The sequence below is a fragment of the Taurulus bubalis genome, assembly GCF_910589615.1.
Source record: "Taurulus bubalis genome assembly, chromosome: 2".
In the NCBI taxonomy this organism is placed as follows: Eukaryota; Metazoa; Chordata; class Actinopteri; order Perciformes; family Cottidae; genus Taurulus; species Taurulus bubalis.
In genome coordinates, this window is record NC_136590.1 from 13,521,626 (window position 1) to 13,544,468 (window position 22,843).

At 43.8% G+C, this 22,843-nt stretch overlaps 1 protein-coding gene across 1 annotated transcript in view; it reads left to right on the top strand.

The window, feature by feature from the left end:
- The window catches only part of ankfn1b (ankyrin repeat and fibronectin type III domain containing 1b), a gene marked incomplete at both ends in the record, with an annotated part of 101,516 nt that overhangs the window by 8,752 nt on the left and 69,921 nt on the right, over nt 1-22,843 (top strand). Inside the window, one exon of the mRNA XM_079234185.1 lies at nt 2,175-2,413. Coding sequence (XP_079090311.1) covers nt 2,175-2,413 — 239 coding nt within the window. The remainder of the gene's footprint in view (nt 1-2,174; nt 2,414-22,843) is intronic.

The following is a 22,843-nucleotide window of genomic DNA, read 5'->3' on the forward strand; positions in this document are numbered from 1 at the left end:
ACAAAGCACAGAGAAGTTTAGATTGCAACCCACACATTTAGTACCTTTGGTATTAGGCAGTTCATTGTGTGTGCAGTAGTTCAAGTTTAAGGGAAAGAAGGAAACATGAATAAGCACTTTCCTTTTCTCTCTCCGACTCTTGCCAACACTTTTTACCTCCCACAGTCCCAACCTCTCTCTTGTGTAAAATATGAGGATGTTGTGTTCTTAATAACACCACTTAGAGGAGCAGTGAGCCGACCCCAGCCCTCACGGCTCCTAAATCTGTACTATTACTATGTCTAATGGTCCTGGACTTAATGACATCCCCTGTGATTGGTTTATTTAGCCCAAGTGCTTTCATTTTGTGTCCTTACTTTACCTTTCTTTGTCTGTCTCTGTGTCTGTTTCCCCCTTGCCCGACTGCTGCTCAAATTGAGAGAGAGTCTCACATGGCCCCTTGTTGCCTAGCAACCACTGTCATCGACCATGATGGGGCCTCTCTCTGTCTAGCTCTCTCTCTCTCTCTCTCTCTCTCTCTCTCTCTCTCTCTCTCTCTCTCTCTCTCTTAATCTCTCACACGGGGCTGAGAAAACTTTTTTAAAACTTTTTTTTATTCAAATTGTTTAATATTCCAGTTACACTTCATTCACGGATTTAGGCAACATCCCATATTAGTGGCAAGCATGCCAAGGAGCTTGCATCGGGAGTTGCTCCTCGTCATTTTGTTGCAGTGTTATTTGGCTCAGCTTTGGAAGCCAGATGTGTTTTGGCTGCTGCTCAGACAGTGGAACTGATGGCGTAATATTTCATTGTGCAGATCATTCAAAGCACTCACAACGACAGTCACTACCAAAAGACCTGCTGTTGAAATCTTTTAATAAAAGATGCCGTTACAATGCAATTCTAAGGCTTAATATAAATTTGTCTTAGCACGCAAGTTATTAAACACATTGGATAGTCACTCCAAAAACGTGGACTAAAATCTTTTGCTAGCTTGACACCTTGTCTGAAACTTCAACATCTTATTGTATGTGTAGGTCTATGTAAACTAATCTATGATCAAACTAAGAAAACAGGTTATCTGATGTCAGTCACAAATTGATTTACAGATATTCCAATGCAACAATTGGTCTGTAATGTTTTTATGCTCTTAATACTTTGTTTACTTCAGCAATTTAAAGAATGAATAAAATACATGCTATTACATTCAGATCAGTGGCAATGTAAATACAAAAAAATCATAAATTACATAATGACATCTAGCCATGTACGTAAGGAATGTAAAGAGGAAAAGATATTTTTAACTTTAAAGCAAGAAAAGAAGCTTGTTGCCAAAGTGGATCAAATAATAACGTAACTGATTTCCATTCTCGGACCCTTTACTACAGCTGATGTGTCCACTGACTGTAAAGTTGTTTACAGAAACAGACATGACTCGAATGCTAGTTACCTCCTAATAATAAAATAAAATACTTGAGGATACTACACACCCATTGTAATAATGTCAGCAACAGACCGACTGTTTAATTTATGAGTTCACTCACGGGTGAAACTCTGTCCAGTAGCAACGTTAGCAACTTAACTGGTTTAAAGATGGACAGCTGTTCAGGTTACAGTGTTAGCAATAGATTTCAAGTAGAATTATACGTGAGCATGCTTCAATATTCTACTGTTTTTAACTCAACAATGTCCCTCTCTTCAAAGGACAGAGTTTCAGTAGCTTACCCAGCATGCATCAGATAAGTAACTGAAAGAGCAGTAAAGGTTTTACTCGGCTGTGATTAGTGGGTTCTGTCAGCACACATCAGTCATTGCCCCAAAAAAAAAATGGCAATGTCACTGCAAATGTGTTCCTTCCTCTTCATTATACACGAGCCATCATTTCTCTGGAGCGTATGGAATCATACTCGAGTTGTTAAGGAGGCAGGCTGAGAATAATGCTTGTAACATATTCCACCTTTAAAGGAAGCTTGATTACATTCTGGAAATGTGTTATGAAAGCAATCAGTGGACGACATTCCACAATTTGGAGTACGTTTGCAATAATCACATATTCATTATCCGTCCAGTCTTTCTTGCTCTCATATATCTCCAACCCCTTTCTTTCCTTTCTCTTTCTTCTTCCCTTGTTTCCTTCCTGACTGTTCCCTAATCCCATCATTTGTCCCTTTGTTCCATCTCCTCTCCCCCAGGGGAGCTGTGGCGTTTGGAGGATGACATGGAGGGCGGAGATGAGCCTGAGCACGGCGGGTGCTCCGTGGCCCGGCCTCGCTCTCAGTCCCCCTTTTCCCACTTCCGGGCGCGAGCCGCCTACCTCCGCAAGAGCGTCTCAGCAGATGACAACCTGGACATGGGCTCGGACTACAGCTCTGCGGCCGTCGTCGAGCCCAAGCCCACCCGTAGCAACAAGGGCAAGCTGAAGAGGAAGTTTGTAAGTTTGATCCCTTGTTTCCTTTAAAAAAAACAAAAAACTAGGTAGGAGTTTGGCTCAAAAAACTAATCTTGGCTTTCACACATCCCATAGCCAAAGGAGGGAATTATATCTGACACATGTTCACACATTCACCCACGCCGGCGCAGCTACACAGACTGCACAGTACCACACAATGGCATGAGTGTTGTGTGGATTGAAGGTGATGTAGAGGTTGCTCCAAAACATATGGTCATTGAGTAGAACATGGCTTAAATTTTTTCTCTCACTGCGAGAATGTGCCATCATGCAGACATTCACAGCAGCTCTCACCTGAAGACATCATGACTCTCTGTCTCTCTGTGCTGTACCTAATGTCTCTCTCCTTTTCTCTCACAACCTCTCTTGCTCCCTTTTTCTTTAAGATGTTTGACACATCAATCCATTACGCGTGACTTTTTTTCACTCTGTCAATCTTTGCAACCCAAAGCTGCTTGTTAATTACCATCTTCTAAAAGTGTTGAGCCCTGACCAAGTTCTCCATATTTTATCTAATTGTAACTGTACTTTTATATTTCATCTGAAATGTTTATCTCTGTATAATCTGTTATCAATACAGTTGAGAGTAAATTCACAAAGAATGGCTGGCTCCATGATCTTTTATCTGCCGCAGAAGATATTAAAAATAATTTAATTTTGAGCGGACCGTTAGCACCAACTCTCTGAAGACGCTGATAATTTCACTTAACTTAACTTTAACTGCTTGAGGCTCATAGTGTGGCAATTAGCGATCTTTATGCATTGGTCTGAGGTTAATTTGCATAGAAAGGGTCAGATTAAAATATATCCATATAACCTTATTAAAATACGTACAATTAGCACAGGAGCAACGAGACGTTAGGGGTGCATTTCACTCTATGCGGGTGCTTTGAGAATCTCACGGTTTCTTTTTGTCTCATGTGCACAGTTTTAGCACACACAAAAACCGCACAGTCCTTTTGTGGCCCCTCAGTGTTTGTTCTATTGGCTCTTTTGAGGGTAGTGATGCCAGACGTGGGCAGGTGAATCTGCATTAATGATTGAAGACCTTGATATTGTCCCTTGGTCACTGGATCAGGTAACTGGAGATGTCATTACCAGCATGGACTTTGTAATTGATTCTCCAGTGTCACAGGTGTAAGAGGACACCAGCATAGGGAGGGGATGGTCTGGTGGGGCAGGTTTTTTTTCTCAAGTATAGAGCTGGATGTGGACGCATGCGGTTTAAAATGTGGCTGGAAAGGAGATATTGCACCAATGAAGGAATCGTTTTTAGTATGTATGTAGTTGAGATAATCGTCTGGATTTCAATTGGAATTCACACATCAGAACTCAAAAGGACTCTTCATTTTTAGTCAAGTTGTCTTTGACACATCTTGTGGGCTGAGTTGGAGTTGGAGCACTTTTTTGCAGGAGGAAAGAAGCAGATTATACAAAGTTGTATCTCATTCATGTTGGTGCAATGGGGACGGCGCTGGATCTGATGACCTGCCGTGTGTGTTTTGGGGTGAGATGACACGCAGTCTTGTCTAATAATAGCACACAGTATTAGAGGGCAATTAGAAAAACACATTCACATTCAGCGGTTCACACACTTTACACAATATGATGCTTTCGGTGGATGCTTTTATTCAACGTCCCTTTTTGTGCAGCTCCACAGGGACTGTGATGTTGCCAGTACGACGGGAAATAGACAAAAATAAAATTACAGATTTACAGATCATCAGAAAGATTATAGAAGGGAGCATTGTTTCGGTTCCTTCCCGGTAGCTTGTTTTCATCCATCCAGCTCTCGGAGACAGGTGTCATTGTTTGAACTTGGGTGTTTACAGCACACAGCAGAACAACAGTGCCTCAATATCAGAACAATGATGCAGTAACACATACTGAGTTACACTGAAGAATGTTTAAGTTAAATGCACAGAGAAAAACAGAATGTAACCCTTTGTTTGTAAGTCTGTCAACGAGCACATCATGGTGTAAGTTAATGATCTACCGTAACTGTATCATCTCGCCTCCAGCAAAGTTACCCCCTCTCTCGCTATAAACCGTTCAGGACATAGTTTTATCTAGCAGACAAAAATAAATGATACTCTACTTTCTCACAGCTCCTCCTACAAAGACATATATCTCTGCAGGATTGGATAGCGGTCGTGTGTGTATGGCTGTGTGTGACTCTATGTCTAGCCAGAGCTGTCTCCTGTTTAGACATTTTATTAAAATTCAGCTGGCATACCAGACGGAGTTTATTGCCCGATAACGTCACACATCATTCCTCTCACTGCTCGGCCGGTATTGGTTTGACCACTGGGCACCGATCTGAAGTCACCTTCATGCTTATGGAAGCATCTTGAGATGATGACACATTTTACCATCGGACAAAAGACAAAGCGTGTAGCTGCAAGTCTCAGGGAGCCTTTTATAAGGTGACGTGTCTGATATGTACGTCAATAACTAAGTGGACATCTGTTTTACCTCTATAAATATGTTTGTGTGTGTGACTTTTATTTATGTATGAATGTGTCTGTGCAAATGCAGCTGGGGGCCGAGTAACATAATCAAAGTGAGGGTAGTATCATTCTTGTTGATTGAATGGCTGTAACTACATTATGCTTTGTTCATGCTGATTTGCAACACTTCAGTCTGACACACTCTCTGTTTGTGCGATGACTCACAAAGTTTCTCTATTAAATGAAACAAGGGGAGTCGATGTTCTTTCATTTTTATTTTTTTAATTCAAGGAGTTGTTTGTCATTCGTTCCTGATTTACTGGAAACCCACAGGAAACAAACAAGACAGATTTCAAACAGATCATGTCCATGAATACGTCCTCGCACACATGCAGGCTTCTTAATAATAATAATATTGATAATACTGGCAAGAAACTCAATGGTTCCCAGAAAATTCCAATAAGGCGATTGATATTCTGCATGTTGCTTTGGACCAAAGGGCTGTGGGTTGTCTGGATTGGTGTAAGAGATATGTCACTGTTCCTTGTGGACACTGTTTGGAATACGCTGTCGGGACACACGGCACAGAGTGAGCTCACACACAGTCCTTCAAGTATCCACATCACACACATGAAAGATAGCCAGAGAACGTCTTGCGTGTATCCAAATATCATATACTTCAATGGCATTGGCATGGTTTTAATGGAAGAATTAGAAGTGATACAGATCTGTCAGTTCTTAGCACCGGATCTGTGTGTAAACCCGCACATTTGCCTCTCTGACCGAAAGCATTCACCTGAGGTAGGGACTGCAGGGAGATATTCAGAGATTTCCATGAGTAGCAGTAATACGTCTGTAAAGCGATTGCTTTCCACCGAACCTCAAAAACTTCTTGCAAAGTAGCTTCAATAATTGTGAAATCCAAGAATACAAAACCTGTTGTGTCCCTGTGAGCAAAGATCTTCCTTAGTTTGGACTTAGAGAGCAAAAGAGAAGCATTTTTACTGTTTAAAATGGGACTCTATGCTCGACATCTGTTAAGTCGTTTACTTCCCATCTGTTTCAATCAGTTGTGTGATACAGACTAAAGATCTTTTTGGACGCAATATGTTGTTTTTGCAAAGCTCTACATTTGTTGTCATTGGCTAAGTCACCATCTGATACATGCGTGCCATCTGATCAGATGTGATGATCATGAAATACCTCAAAAGACAAAGTCAGCATTGAGTCAATATTGTCGTGAAATAGCTGAGTGAAATAGATATAGATAGATATTTGGTCCAAAATAGCCAGCTAAAAAGTTGGTTCTATTTCAACTGCTGCTTATATTGTCTTTCCTCTATTAGGATGCTAGGCGGATAGCGTACAGTCAGCATCAGTGAGCTTGTCAGAGGGGAGTGGATGTACAGAGTTTCATAAAGTAATGTTCCATCAGGGACTATACTGACCAACGCAGGGAGCTGAAAGGGGACAAACCTGCAGAACTGGGTGTTTATTCTCCGCTTCATCGGCTATGTCAGCAACCCTTCAGACTATCGGAAGTTATTTGAGTCAGTATTGATTCAGGAACAACACAGTAGGGAGGTGCAGTGGAGGGCCTCAGGGTGCACAGCCACTTAATTCTCTGATTACAGTCATTAAAAGATGAAGTGGTTGTTGGTAGCGACACGGCAGTATGATGCAAGCTTAGAGTCCAGAGTGTGGGGGAGTGCTATTGAGCATTATGAAAATGTCATTGTTTTTGTACACTGTACACTCTGTGACACCGACAAGCACACACTTGGACACATCCACTGAAAGGCCAGCGATGACAGATGTTGAATGGCGCACTGGCAGCAGTTGGAGAGCTACATTATTCCCCCGAGCTGCCCAACTTCCAGTGGCCTCAATCAAAACAGGATGCCTCAAGGCCTTCTCGGCATTAGTACAGTAATTACTGGGGTAATTAGTCTGATGATGTGGCCCATGTGGAGTCAGGGAAGGGCATGGTGATGGGAACTCTTCCAAGTTGTTTTCCTTCCAGTGGTATCGTCCTTACTGTCTTTAAATTGGTCTTTCCCATATTTTCATTCCCATGCCATGTGTCTGCCTCCATTCAGTCTTTTCCACTCTGTAAAGATGATGGGAAGAGGAACAACACTTGTTTTGGCGTTGAATATTCCTGTGGTCACACTCCGTATGAGCTTGAAAGACTCATAGTATGTTAGCTAAGGTGCTGGACTAAGTATGGATGTCCGCTAACTTGCCACATTACTAATTTGATCACCAACAGCAGCTACACTATGTATATTCCCACTTTGAAAATATTTACTTTGTGATAGTTATGCTAAAGACTACCGTATAACCATCTTCGACTAAACCTATATGATATATATACAACCAAATTAGCTTCCCATTTCCACTTGTTAGACAGGACTTTTGCTCATATTCAACAGTGTTTGCATGCAGCAGTGTGGAAGGCTGATCTAGTTCACAAATCTAGACTCAGCTGGCCAAGATCAGCAGACGAGCTCTGCTTTTCTGTGGATTTTCTCATTTACATGTAGCTTATTCTTATTTGCGCGACACACAAATGAGCTTAACTAAAATCCCAAATTGCCAGGACAAAATAATCAAGCGTCTGTAAGGATTGCGAGGAGGATTTGAAAACAATGTGCTCTGTCAGTACTGATTAAGTTGCAGGTGAAAAAGCAGTTATTCTCATTCCATCACATCTGCTCCTCGTATCACGACTGTGCCACGTTCGCCTCTTTTCTGTCTGAACACCTGCCTTTTGAATTCCACCTTTGGGCGCTCTTTGTCTGCAGTTTGTCTCTGCATTGCAGGGGCTTTGTTTTTGTGTTTCACTTAGGATCTGGTGTGCCTGCTCTGCTCCAATTTAGTTTACACATCATCTAGCTGCCATGCAAATAGCCATATGTGTTAGGGTCGAGGTCTGGTCATTAAGATAAGAGATGTTGTATCCTCAACAACAAAGTTAAGACTCGTCAAAAGCCAACAAACCCACACAGTTTTTTTCTGATTAGTCCTCTGCTCAGGTTGAATACAATGCATGTACTCATGACAATAATGAAGGTAAAAGTTGTCCTGCTCCAACAGGTGTAAGACATGATAATCAGGAGGTGTACACACCCACACATTCCCCAGAATAACTAATCAGAGATAATTGAGAACACCTGTAGTGGCGTATTAAGGGTGATGATGATACGCACAATGCTACATATTCACAGTAGTAGTAGTACAGCCTACGATCTCTCACCTAGATCTTAATTACATGTTGTGCTTCAGGTCTGTCACTTATTTTATTTTTGCCATTTAACTCCAAACTCCTAGTTGATATTCCTTCACTGTGCTTCATGCTTTGCAGCTGCATGCCTCCGCCAGCTCCGTTCATCCTTAAACCAGCCACATGGTGGCGGCATAGAGCCACGCAACAGAAGTCCGGCCTTACAGTCTCTACCTTGCTCATCTCAGGGCTGTGTGTTTTTGTGTGTGGCTGAACTGTTACCTGGGTGGTGCTTGAGGTTTCTCTCCAGTGACTCATTCATCCTGAGATGACTAACACACAGACACCACAGCGGACAGTCATCGCCACCATCGGAGCCAAGGTTTGGCTGCGGACGGCCTACTAACAATCATTATCTATGGAGACTTTTATTGGAATGCACAGCAGCGGGTGAAAAACATGAGAGAGAGAAGCCAGACCCTTGGCTACTTTGTGAAAATAAAACAGTGGAGTTGTTGTTTGCTCATCACTCCTGTGACAATCAGGGCCGCGAACTGGTTGGACGTATGACGTCACAAAGTCACAGCTTTGAGTCTGGTTCCGAAGCTTTTTGGCCCCTCACACTCCATCTTTTCTGTCAGCTCTGTAAAAAATATTCTTGTGAGTAATCAAATAAAGAAGACAACACTAAAATAAAGGATTTTGATTTAAACTTCCCTCAACACATCGTTTTTCATTAACTTCATCAGTGGCTAAAGTTCTTTTCGGACACCAAAGGCAGTGGTGAAAGTTAGTTCAGAATGAAAACTATGGTCTGGCTTGGAAAGGCGCATTTATGGTTACGATGGTTTTCGGTTGGCTTTTTTTGTACACACTCATACGCACTTACTGGAGTACCCATACACACAACCTCACATCATCACACATAATTCATCACCATTTTCAGCTGTCGTCCCCCTCTCTGTGCAGTGTACTATTTTCCATCTATTCCTGTTACTTCTCCCCGTGCTTCTAAAAAGGCCGGAGCTCTAATAGCTGCAGCTTTTATGGACGTGAATTTGGGCCAGAGAGAAGTACCACATTCTGGTTATTGTACGTGAAAAAATACCGCTCATTTGAATGTACTTGTCCTATTAGACCTCTCTTTGACACACGTGCACGCACATGCGCTCACCCAAAACAGACTGGCAGAATGGCATGGGAATATTTTCTGCAGCCACTTTGGTTCCCGACGGTAACCAATGAAATGGTGTTCATTAACTATGTAGATTCAGAACTACTCCTCTCCCGATCTGTCCCTCTTTCTTGCTCTCCATCACACTCTCTCTCGTTTTCCCTTTCTTTCTTTCTCCACTCTTGGCGTCTTTTCACCCTGCAGTCGAGGCTGGTTTGGTGTTTTTCCTGACTTGGGGGCTCTTGCAGAGGATTACTGTGGAGTCAGTGGTACACTAATGATGATGTATAATACTCTCCTCTCCACGTTGACGGTTGCAACAGCATTACACGCTGTACTTACTGGCTTTCAATTCTCCTGTTGTATTTACCCTGGCTTCAGCACAGGGTTGACCGTTCTCCTCCTCTCATCAACACATCCAGGATGTGCCTCGTCTTTCCGTGATCCTCCAATAGCGCTCCGATTTTCCTGCCTTCGTCATACAGCATCACCTCTATGGCTACTTGGCGCAGTGTGACCTAGACATCAGGTGACAAACTGGATGATGTACAACTCCGAGCCTCAGGCTTCGCCTTCAACGCTGCGCCACCCCGGCTGACCCTCCAGTTGTCATCAGGTGATGATGACCCGGGTGGAAGGCGGCTCTCTCGCCTCACCACTTCCCGGTGTATGATGGTTCATTCCCTAAATGCTTCAGCAGCGCGTAAGGTGGCAGAGGCTGGCTGAGCAGTGGGAGCTTCCCCTGGGGCTCAAAGCTCTCTTTGGAGCCCTGTTGTAAACCGCGGCGGAGAAATCTATCTCTCAAGGTTTTCCACACTACATGACATCACCATGTTCTAATGCTTACACTGCGGGACATATCGAAACCCAAGACACCATATGTGCTATGTCACATGAAAATGTATTTTTCACAAATTTAACTTTTTTTTTTTAAAGTTCTGCTCAAAGACTCTTCCACCCAGAGAGAACAGAGGAGTTGCACTGTTGGTGTCTTTTGTGTCGCTCCAGCAGACTACATGGAGCACGCAGCCTCTCAGCTGCTGTTTGTCTGTTATGGTGATGGGGCCCTTGGCAGGCCATTTTCCAAACAGAGGATCACACGCCGGCTATGTGAAGGCATTTGCCTATGAGCTCGACCCCCGGAGCCATTTGAGCACACTCCACCCATCTCTAGAGGTTCTATTCAGCAAAGCATCAGTACATGATACCTGTTTGAAGTTGTCTGGGCCTTTGATCTGTTGCGACGCTGCTGATATTTCTGGATCATTCCGAGATCAGTGCTCAGGATATATTTTGCTGTGCTACTCATTGAGGCCACCTTATGTCCATACTATATAAGCTGTAATGCCGTGTGCCTCCAACTTCCCAATACAGAGGAGGTATGGTATGAATTGTACTCCTAGCCCCAGTATATATATCCATGATGCTCTGTAGCTCACTGAATAGTCACAGATAATAAAAAGTCAAGCCTAAATGGCTCATTAGGGAGCTTTGTCTGTCTGCACAGAAACAGGGTTGTACACTGTAACGTGTAACCTTCATACTTGAATACTCCTACCCTGTTATACGACTCTCCTTGTCTGGCGTTCTTGGTATCATCATATTGCCTCTGTCTTTTTTGCAGTTTTTCTCTCTTGTTTGGTCATTTCTAATGGCCGGCTATTGCTAATAAATATTATACCCATAATATTGATTTGCTTGAGAACAGCACTTAACAAACACTGTCAATCTCTCCTACCCCTTCACCTCTAACCTCCCGCACCTTTTTTGCAAAAGTCTTGCCTGTCTGTTCATCCCTCTTTTACATCTTTATTCTCACCTCTGTCAATCCTCCCCATATCACTCCTCCCACACTCCTTCACCTCTCTACCCCAGCCCTTCTTTTGCCATCTGCCCTTCCATCCTCCGCCCCCTCTTGCATCTCCCACCTCTATCTCCGTGGGCCCCCTCTTTCTCTCCTTCATCCCCTCCGCTGACCTGCCCTTAATTGGTCTGCTGCAGTTGCACCTACAGGATCCAACCAGCTGTCAAACACATCCTTGCCTGTTGAGGTTAACCTTAAGTGGGCCTGAGTCTGGGCCAAAGTCCCGGTTTTGAGTGGTTCTCAGGGTCTAGGGCCTCGGGCACAAAAGGAGGGCCAAAAGCATTTCTTTGAGAGCACCAAATCTCCTGTCTCCTCTTCTCCCTTTCCCCGGGCCTCCCTTCCTCAATCTCCACCTCCCTCCATCCCTCCCCTCTACCCCCTCCAGACTCTCTGTCTGCGCTGACACCGCCTTTAATAAGGGGGAGTGGGGTGCACTGTTTATTTGTGTGGTGCGAGGTTAAAAACTTCCCCCTTAATTGACATTCCGGTAACACTTTCCAATAATGGGGCGAGCAATTTCCTTGAAATTGATGTGTGTCCACCGCAAGGAAAAACACCGCTTCTAGCTTTCACTGACCCATGGATGATCTACACTTGCACTGCGACTTTGTGTGTGTGTGTGTGTGTGTGTGTGTGTGTGTGTGTGTGTGTGTGCGCGTGCTTGTGTCAGCGTGAGAAATTGCATGAATGGTCTTTCGTTGGCAATAGCAGCATGCTTGTGTGTGTGTGTGTGTGTGTGTGTGTGTGTGTGTGTGTGTGTGTGTGTGTGTGTGTGTGTGTGACAAGGCAAGCATGCATCATACTCATACTGCGTCTCTGCTGCTAATATGAGTTTGTCAGTTTGTTGATGACTATGAGTGTGTGCACATTATGGCTGTTAACTGAATGTGTGCAAAATCGCATGCGCAGGAGGAATATGATTAGTTGTGCTTGTGCACATGTCTGTAATTATCTTGTTTTCAGAGCTTTTGTTAGCCTCGTTATTGCTTGTGTGCCCTATATTTCTGTACCCAGTGAGGTGAACATAAATAAATTATTCAAATATTTTCATTTTCATTTATCCCACACACCAATGAGTGACAGTTACACCAAGTCAAAATGCTAAAACAAATCCACAGTAGAAAGCCTATTTTGCCCTCTGCTCAGTCAATGTCGGCCTGTGAGAAAGTATGCAAACACAAACATCTCGCCCTGCAGCAGACTGCATCCTTGGCCTAAACGGTGACCACTGGATAGGACTTGTGGTGTAATGACGGTTGGTGTTAAACATGTGTGTGTTCGCGCCTGTGTGTGTGTGTGTGTGTTAGGGAAATAGAGAGAGAGAGGGACAGGGAGAGAGCTTAAGAGACAGCGTGTGTCAATACGTAGATGAGTAAGTGTGATAAATGTGAATGTAAGTATGAATGTGTGCGAGCGTGTGTCCGTGCCTGTGTGTGGCTGTAGGCAGACGCTGGCTGGTTCCTGGCCTTGTCATTCTGTCTCCCACACGCTCTCTGATGTGGTTTGAGGCTGTGGCTTTCACTATGGAGGGGGATAGCCACCGCACACACTCACACTGTTCTCACATGTCTGTGGAAACACACATTGCACGCTGGTATGCAGTCACATTCTCAGAAATGCCGACGCACATACTGAACAAACACACACACACACACACACACACACAGCTCAACCCATGAAGGATGTAACAACACAACAGCGGCTTGCCAAAGTGTCTGAATGGACGCCGAAGCACGCTCGTAGACTAACACACACACACAGCGCTAGACGCCATCCGTGGTGCTGGTGGGCTCCCACAATAAGCGGTTAGTTAAATAATATCAAAGACAGATGTTGGCTCTGGTCCCATCATACTTTGTGTGTGTGTGTGTGTGTGTGTGTGTGTGTGTGTGTGTGTGTGTGTGTGTGTGTGTGTGTGTGTGTGTGTGAGAGAGAGGACTGATATGCAGCCCCATGGGAACACATGTTTCCTTGGAAATCATTACATGTTTGTAGATAATTGTCACTCATTTGTAGCATTAAAACATGTATGGAAAATACAAATAGCTTTTTGGCACTAAATATTTCTGAAAAGATTCCATTATCTTGACTATGTAATCACACTATATTGTTCTTTTGTTTTTTCTTCTGAATATTTCTTTAAATACTTGCATTATTTATTACCAATAACAATTGGTAATAAATAAATAAAGTAATGTTAGCATTCTTATTTACAGGGTCCTGACATCAATACATAGATGATAATAATAGTAATAAATAGTAAAGCTTATACAGTTTATAGAAAATTCCTCAATTACACAGTTAACAAAGGATCAGTTCTTTGAATAAGTGCCTTGAGCTACATGAATTAAATAATTCATGTAACATTTGTAGAGCAGTGACACAACAAATTAGTTATTCATCACTCCAGTAATTTGTTTATCTTTTTTACTTTTCATGCGCAGACATAACACACAGTGTCTCTCGTGTACTTGTATACACAAACCAGAGAGGTCTCTCTCTCTCACACACAAACCCACATTGACAGTGAGCTTCAGCAGGTACTCTGTGTTACTGACCCCTCATGGTTACCCAGGGAATTGGACATTTGGCCCGGTGCATGTACAGTATGTTTACACTAATCTGTAATAAATATCTCCTAATGAGATGCGAGTCCTAATCCGCACACCAGTGAAATACGATGTGTACAAAACAACGGTGTCTCGGTCAGTTTTCATCCCTCCATCCATTCATCCATCATTTGATCATCCACCCTTCCACTGCTCCACCTGTCCAATAATGTGGCTTTAAACCCACTCAAGACTTCTGTCTGTCTGTGGACTGTATAATTGTTCAAGTTTGCATATTTGTGTGCTTGCATGTCCATAATTGTTGGTGTGTCCCTCCACGGTCTCTCCTTTCAGTGTTGATTATAGACATCCCATGTTGTGGGGTGGTGTGCAAATAGGTGCGACACTTTGCTTAGCCTTGGCCAGTTTAAGGTGGACTTTGATCATGACTTGAGTTTACTTCATGTATTTGATGTGGACATCACAGTGGCATTAGAATAAAAAATAAAACAGATGCACTGTGTTAAGTGTATATAGCGAAATGCTAATTTCCAACACCTGTCCACAGGAGGCTTTTTTTTATAGAATAAAAAAGAGAATTCATCCACTGATACATACATACACACACAAAGTAAAAGTATGTGTTACAAGGGTGTTAAATGTGTGAACAATGTTGTTTTTCTCTTCACCATAAATTAAGACCTTTATTAAAAACCTTACAATTGTGTTGTACTTTGAGTTCTGTTGGGAGACGGTTCCATTGCTCTGCTCAAACAGAAAAGGCTGACTGACCAAATGAGGTTCTGCGCATTGCACCCCGGCAGTTCCCATTCACTGAGGCCCGTGTGTTAACTGTAGTGGTGTGCTGGTGTCTTTTAATAAATTCATTCAGGAGGGAAGGAGCATTACCATGTAGGCATTTGAAAATAAGTTGTAATCTTGAATAGCTTATGAAGCTTTCAAAGCTGAACATGTTGTGTTTTTTCAAGATCTGACAGTGGTGCCACCTCGTTGTTTTCTTGTCCATTATTTGTAATGTCTGGTTATACAGTGATACGATGGGTTGTTTGCTGTTATTATCTCATCCACACAATTTTACCATTTCTAGCTACTGGTAATCTACTGGTTGTGAAACAAAATGCGATGTTATTTTTTTTAAGGATATAACTGGCTTGTTATTGCATTCTCCCGCTCATCAATAACAGCCACTGCCAATCCCAAAGCAGTTTGTATCTCTTAGCGGGCTCTTGAGGGGCCCTGCCGTCCCTCATTTTCTGCCAGCCTGTCTCTTTAAGGTGGTGTTTGTTTATGCCGAAGCTCAGCTCAGTGAGACCTGTGCAGGCTCAGTGCTGGGCTCCTTTCATAGGGGCTCCATTTTGTTCTTAATAAAATGGCACTCAGTGGCCGGGGGACTGGCAGGCACCCAGCTCCCTGGGAAACCAAAGAATGCCGGCCTTCATTTAGCGACAAACAGCTACTGCCTGAGGAGGCTAGTTCTCCACTCCGCTCCTCAATACTACTGCGGCTGAGGCCTGTGTGTGTGTGTGTGTGTGTGTGTGTGTGTGTGTGTGTGTGTGTGTGTTTCACTGTGGAATGGGGCCACGGTTGAAGGAGTCAGGTATGGCGGCTCCTTACATAGCCTTTCTCTTGTTGACGTTTGCTTGCGCCATTCTGTCTTTTCAACTCGCTGTCTCTCCGTCTGCGTCCCTGTCTCGGCTGCCCACTTGAAAACATGCAGCACCACTTCTCCTCGTCCCCTGCCTCTCTCGCCCTCGCCCTCTCCATCACTCGGTGTGAATGGTGGGAACAGAGCAGCCATTAAGATGCATATTTAGAAGGACTTAGCCCCCTCGTTCTCCTCCCATCTTCCATACACTCTCATAACACACACATACACATACTGTAAGTCACTAAGAGTGCCTGTCACCAGGGACACACGCATCATTACACACACACACGCACGCACATGCGCTCACACACTGAGGCAGACTTGTTGGAAAGCTTCTTGTTGTTGGCTGTCCAAGCCCAGGCAGGACTTTTCCCTATTCCGCCATCCACTTCACCTCTTCCTTGCTCCTGTCTTCATTTTCTCAACTTGTATTTTCACAATATTTGTGTTGACAGGACAAGGGTAGGACCTTGATCACTTACCAGCAGGAATACCTGTGGTTCCAGTGACAAGGTTTTAAACACCGCACAATGTGTTGGCATAGACCAAAAGAGCTAAAGTGAGAGGTGACAACGGAGCGTGTGTCCTACACAGAAAGTCTAACTGATCTGATAATGGGGGCCACCGAAGCCCTCTGATTAACAAGACGAAGGTAAGCAGATACCAGGCAAAATAGCTGCCAAAATAGTAACAATACACTGAGCGAATTATGCAAGGAAATGTGTGGGATAGTAGATCGAAAAGAATCAAGTGATGGGTGCATTTAACAAATCTGAAGTTGATGAGATAACAAAGATTTTCCTCATTGCCTCATTAATTCCCCATGTAGACACTTAGGAGAGGTGAAAGCAGGGAAGCAGAGAGGTGAGAGGCAGATTGACACATAAAGAAAAATAAAGAAAGTGGGGAAAATCAATAAGAGTGAGGCTTAAGTGGAGATGATAGACACATGCGATCCCCAAGAGTAAAAGCAAATTGACAGCAGAGAAACAGAGGACAAGGGCGATGAGGAGACTAGGGCAGAGGAGCTATGAAGGAGGAGACAAGGGGAAGAGCTCTGTTTTGTCTGTCGTCTCCTCCTAATGCGACACATATGAGGGGCCTTTGGAAACAATGAGTCACCCTAGAACGGGACCGTCGCCACTATCGGGCCCGAGTGGGCGCTCTGCAAAGGCTGACTATGTCGGCGCTTTTCATTTTAGCCACTGACTCGTCCCCTGCGATGATGGGGTGAATTTCCACCGTTTTCCCCGCCATTTGGGCAGAATGGCTGTGGTTCGGTGAGCATAGCTTTTTGGCAGAATGAGGCGATGCAGGATTGTTGCTTGTGAGAGTGTGTTTTTCCTGAACGCACAGGTAGATAAACATTCACAAAGTACATGTATGTCACACTGATCTCCATAATCATTGTGTAAGCTGCATTGTTCTTTGGCGTCGCCATAGTAGAGATACTCCAGCCATGACCGCATCTCATGGGATACTGAGTCTGAGTGTGTGTGTGTGTGTGTGTGTGTGGGGGGGGGTGTGGAGTGCACTGCAATGACAGCTACTGATGTATAGATGGGCAGGTGGGAGTTGAACAAAGAGGGAGGATGCAGAGAGCAAAGAGGGAGGATGCTTGCAAACCCACTGAGTTGTCTGTACTCTCCTTCTTCAGCTGCTGCACTCTTTCATTATAAAGCATTTTAAAACAGCCTCTCACTCTCCCTTACTCTCACTCTCCCGCTCTCACACACACACACACACACACACACACACACACACACACACACACACACACACACACACACAGTCAATCCCAGTCAAGTTTTCACTCCTTTCCCCAAAAATTGGGATTGTTTTCTTCCTTCAGACTGACTGATTGATAGTGAAAGCCCTGCTTATTGCTTTAAAACAAAGAAAATCAAAACTGACATACATTGTTCCAGCACCATAAAATAATCACTTACTGTTAACCCTGTGCGCCTCCGTATTAGCCACAGCAAGCCGCCATTGCGGTGATTGATTGGCAGGACTAGCTGCTTGTACAGCCGGTCATGTGGGGAGGTAAAGCAATCAAGAGCAAGTTGCAGTGCACTGGCGGTGGCCTTTTTTCTTTCTTCCATGGGGCCAATTAGAGGGGAGATTTCCCAACAGATTGCTGCAGCTCCGTCTGTGTCTGGGGCTGTGCTTTGGTTTGATCCCATGAAATTAGCTTGAAACAATAGGCCACGCCATTCACTCCGCCTCTATCTGCAATGTGTCAGTTCTCCTTGTCCCTCAACTTCTCTCCACCATTTCTCTGTCTGCTCTTTGTTGTCTCTTCACCTTCACTTTTCCCTTTCACATTTCTCAGCCACCTTTCTGTCTTTCTTCATTTCCTATTCATGATCTGAAATCTCTCTCCAGACGCACAGCCCTTCTTAGATACTCAAAACCTCTGTGGATGGAGATATAGTAGAGTGGCCACAACTATTTTCAATGAGGGTTTTAAAGAACTGTGTAGGCATTGACTATGCTATAAGCAACACCTTCAGAGGACTGGAGTACTGAGTACATTTCAAATTATAACAATTTCTCAATTTTTTTTTTAGTCACCTTCTGGAATTTCCTTTCTTGCTTTTTGTTTTTTGTATCGTACAGAAAAAATACTCTTACTGACGGGTTGCCAGGCAATAGCTCATTTAGGCTGCAGACAACATGCAGGTCAGGAGGCCAGATGGATGAGTGGAGTAAACAGAAAAGGACAACAGGGAGAGTAGGAGGTGAGTGAAAGAGAGCAAGGAGAGGTTAGGATAAAAAAATGCCAAGCAAGAAAGAGAAGAGCACCGGGGCTGAGAGAGGATATGGAGAGGATGAAGTAAAGAGGAAAGAGGGATTTAAGCTGTGAAATGAAAAATGGGGTGGGATGAATCAGGGTGGTCCATGTGAGGCCCAAAGAACAAGACACCATAAAACTAGTTTGAAGTGTTGTCAAACATTTTCGATAAGGGGAAGCAGTGTGCTTTCTCTACAGTTCTCTTAGAAGATTTAGGAGAAAGACTTGAGTCGACAATGATGTCAATTTGTGTTTCTGTAGAAAAGACGATCATGAATATGATCAGAGACGCTGCTTCAAAAGGTTATGCTGTTTTTTTTCTCCACTTCCACTAAGTAGTCAGTTACAATATCCTGGGAAAGGAAATCAAATCCATCCTTTGGTGTTAAAGTGCACCTCTCTGTGTGTTATTGCCTGAAACAAGAGGGGTGTTTTTTGGGCTGCATGCTGAAAAGGTTGAGAAACACTCATGTAGTTGATGGATTAGCTGGCAAACTCTTTTCCCCCGATGACTTTGTGAGTTGTTGAATTCCTCTGGTTTATTGCAGATTTCAGCAGGGATGCTAAGCCTTTAAAGCTGCACTAATGACCTAACACACACACATACATGTGTACGCTGGACACTCACTTAGCAACACACACACCTGTATATACTTATGCGCGTGCACACTTTCTCTTTTCTCTAAAGGTGCACCCATACATGTCCTCATTATATTTTCTTCACACCAATGCATGAGCTACCGAGTCAGACGCACTTCCCCATCAAAGGAGTTCCTACATATACACATATTCAAACACACACACATTCTCGCCCTCCCCTTGACTTGTCCCCTTATCTTTTTTTCTTCTTTTGCCAAGGGCTTTTATAGAAGATCAGACTAACAGCAGATACCTGCATCCATTAGGGCTTTCCAGTCACTCAACAGCAGTATTGTGATACAGGAGAGCCGGCAAGGGGACACGCTTGTCGCTCAGTGGCAGCCTTAGGGAGCGCTGCGTCCTTCTTGACAGATATCTCTCCTCTAATGTCCCCCAAGAGAGGCCTCCTGCTCTCTTTAGTGACTGATGCACAGAGGGAGACAAGAGGCACATTGGGGGATCTCCTGAAAGATTGTATCATAAATTCAAGGTACTCATGTACTTTGTAAGGTTATCCTTCTGTGTCTGTGTGTGTGTGTGTGTGTGTGTGTGTGTGTGTGTGTGTGTGTGTGTGTGTGTGTGTGTGTGTGTGTGTGTGTGTGTGTGTGTGTCCATGACTTTCCAATGGAGTCACACTTTTTCTGTTCACATTCAGTTTGGTCACAAAAAACCTGCCATGGTTAGTTTTTTACTAAATAAAATGATTCAATCTTTATTAAATATAATATTGGGCTTAATAAGCTTCCGGAACAGCAAGCAGCAGCTTGATAAACGACATGTAAGGCCACGCAGAAGTCTGAAGAGTTTGTCTGTTGTTAGTGATGTATGTGGTAGAGATTCATGATCATACTCATCTGTAGTAACTGTAGTAGTAGTCCTTGTTACAGTTCAGTTCTGTTATAGGTCTTATTCATGCACACGGTGGAATGCTGTTTGTCAATTTTGTTCATTGAAAATCATCACCATGGATTTTTCATACCTTATCCATACGATTGAAAAGGCTGTTATGGTTAGTATGGGCATTTTAATGTACCCAGGACAAAGAAAATATGAGAAATCCCTTCATAAAGGAATGGGTCAGAGAGGCAGTTAAATGCACCTCATAGCTCCCGGCCACAAGTCAAAAGCAGCCCCCCTGATATTTCTTGTCGCAGTTTAATGACAATACAACAGGATGCAACACCGATTTGAACAAAAAGAATAGGTGAAGATTATTTGGCCTCTTGTGCTCTAATTTGCTGGCTGACTGCAGAAAGACAACACCGTCTCTTTAATGTGGGGGGAGGGGGTCAAAGGTCACTGTATTGCATTTGTAAGGTCAGCGGTTGAGGTCACGTTCAGCTCTGGGCCTTCCTGCTGCAGACAGCTGGGTCATGCCACCTACATAGAGTCCAATTATCCCTGCCAGCTAATAACTGCTCAGCTCGTTCCTTCGCACAGCACACACAATTCCCTGTGAAACAATGGATGTCTTTCCATGTGCATATTTGCATCTCTTTTAACACACGCAGACAGAACGTGTACCAGCCAACAAAACAAACCAAATTAAATTATAATAATTCAAAGCAGAACCATACACTTCAGAAAAGTGGAGAAAGTTGTAGACTGCGTTGAACAATCTGACAGTACATTGGGATAATGTAATTTGCTTCCAATAACAAAGTTGTGATTATACTTTTGTATGTATTGGTCTACTATATATTTTTATAATCACTTTAAAATGTACTATCACCACTGAAAAGTATGGTTTTCACGTTTTATACTATAAATACTATTCCCCTGCTGCCGTTAAAGCTTCCTGTTGTTTTACATTTGACCAATATTTTATTGTCCTCGTCTGCAACTTACAAAAGTTACATCCATTGGAAGAATAATGTCCCCTCAACTGTAAAAATGACAGTGTCCTCTCAGTTGGTAAATCTGTCATTGGACAAGACAGGCCAGTATGTTGTTCCTCTAAGTTTAAACCAGTTTGTCATTGTTGCTGTTTATGTTGTTGTAAATTCACTTTGGATTAGAAAATGCTAATTATTGTTCACTGCCAAGTGAAAGTGACACTTACATGAATCAGTGTGTCAGCTATAGCTGTTCCCTGGGTTCAATGCCAGCAAAATGTCAATTTAGTTTTGTTTTTTTTAAATGTGTTTTCCTGCCGAATTACAGAAAGCTGAGCTCACCCTTTGCCAAACGGACCTTATGTTTGTGTTGTGTCAAAAACAGAAGAGCAGGGCTTGTAGCATTATAGATTAACCCTCTTAACCGTAATCAAACTCTCCCTCTGGTGTAGCATGGAATATAATGTATTGAGTGGAATTAATGTTTACGCCAAACCACTTACATACCGAGCAGGCACATGTCTTATTTGGTTTATTTAAGGCTTCACATACATTGGAAAGAAAGAGTTTTAGACAGAGCAATCTCTCTGATAGCCTCCCCACACAGACATAGCCGTAGCCTTACCAGTCTTACTGCCAAACCCACATGTAAGAAGAAAAAAACATAATGCAAGAGAGACAGGGAAGGCCAGAGAGAGGATATTTTGAGGTGTATCCTGGCTGTCTGGCTCTGGCTAATGCCCTCTTCAGTGAGGTGGAATGGCACATAAGCTCCCATTAATACAGGAATGAGTTGAATTTAGCTCCGTCTGCCTGCACGGCTGGCCCCCTGGCTTTCCATGAAGTGTGGGGCGCAACACTTACCGAGAAGCTCTGCGCTGCGCTCCGGCATGCCACACCCTCCTGACACCCCCAGCACTCTCCTTTGTTCTCTAACTATAGCCGCAGCCGTGCCAAGGCCTCCAGACTTAAATATTCCACTATAAAACAAGTGATAATGAACATGAAAAGCACTCAGTGCTGGTAGTCGACTGAGCCGCTAAGCACACACAGCCGTGTGCATACACACATATGCCATCAACTCTACATGTATGTGCACACACAAAGACACATTAAAGGTAGGCACACAGGTGCACTCAGACACAATGTCCGCACAACACACACATGCACACACACACACACACACACACACACACACACACACACACACACACACACACACACACACTTCTGCATATACCCTCTGAGTGTAGAGAGAGGGGATGAGAGGTGTAGAGACCTGGGAGTGGAAAATGATTGATCCGTTTTAAGGGTCCTATAAATCCACCAGCTGATGTGGGTATAAATGGGGGCATGCATGTCTTTCCTACCTGGCAACCCATCTCAGCATCACAACAGGGATATTTATACTGTCCATCCTACTGTAAGACCTTGACAAGCCCCTCACATGTCAGGAATGGACAAGGAAATTAGCATACAGCTTTTTTTTCTTACTTTCATAGTGACAGCTATGTTGTTGATGCTTTGTGAGTTAGCATGATGCATGTTTGTTGGTAAAAGAAAAAAAAAAGAAAATGAATGTGCTGATTCATGAATGTTACTATTATTGTCTGTGCGTGTGAGTGTGGCTATTGATGAGTGGTGAGGGCTTTTACAGTAGACTGTATGTAACTGACTGTGGCACGTCTGTGCCGATGGAGGCTCCATGTAAAGGTTGCCTGTCTCTGGAGCTCCCTGGAGTGCCCAGGCAGCCAGGCACCTTTGACCAGGACTAGGCCCCCTCAGGCCTTCGCACACACAGGCACACACACACTTCACACACACACACACACACACACACTTCACACACACACACACACACACACACACACACACACACACCCCTCTCTCTGTGAGCCCCCCACTCTCCCTTGGGTGAGATGAGCCCACCAAAGCCCCCCCTGGAGCTGTTCCCCCAGCAGCCCTGGATCTCCACCTCTCTTACCAACCGCTCCACACAGGCATGGCCAAAAGCCAGCGGACGCCACTGTCGGGATCAGGGGTTGAGGGCGGTGGGAGATATGCGTGTCAATGCGTGTGTGTGTCAGTGTGCACGTGCCTGTATATGTGCATGTGCTAGTGTGTTTTTGCGTGTGTGTGTGGGTGTGTGTGTGTGTGTGTGTGTGTGTGTGTGTGTATGCGCAGAAGGCAGAAGGGGGGGTCTATCCCC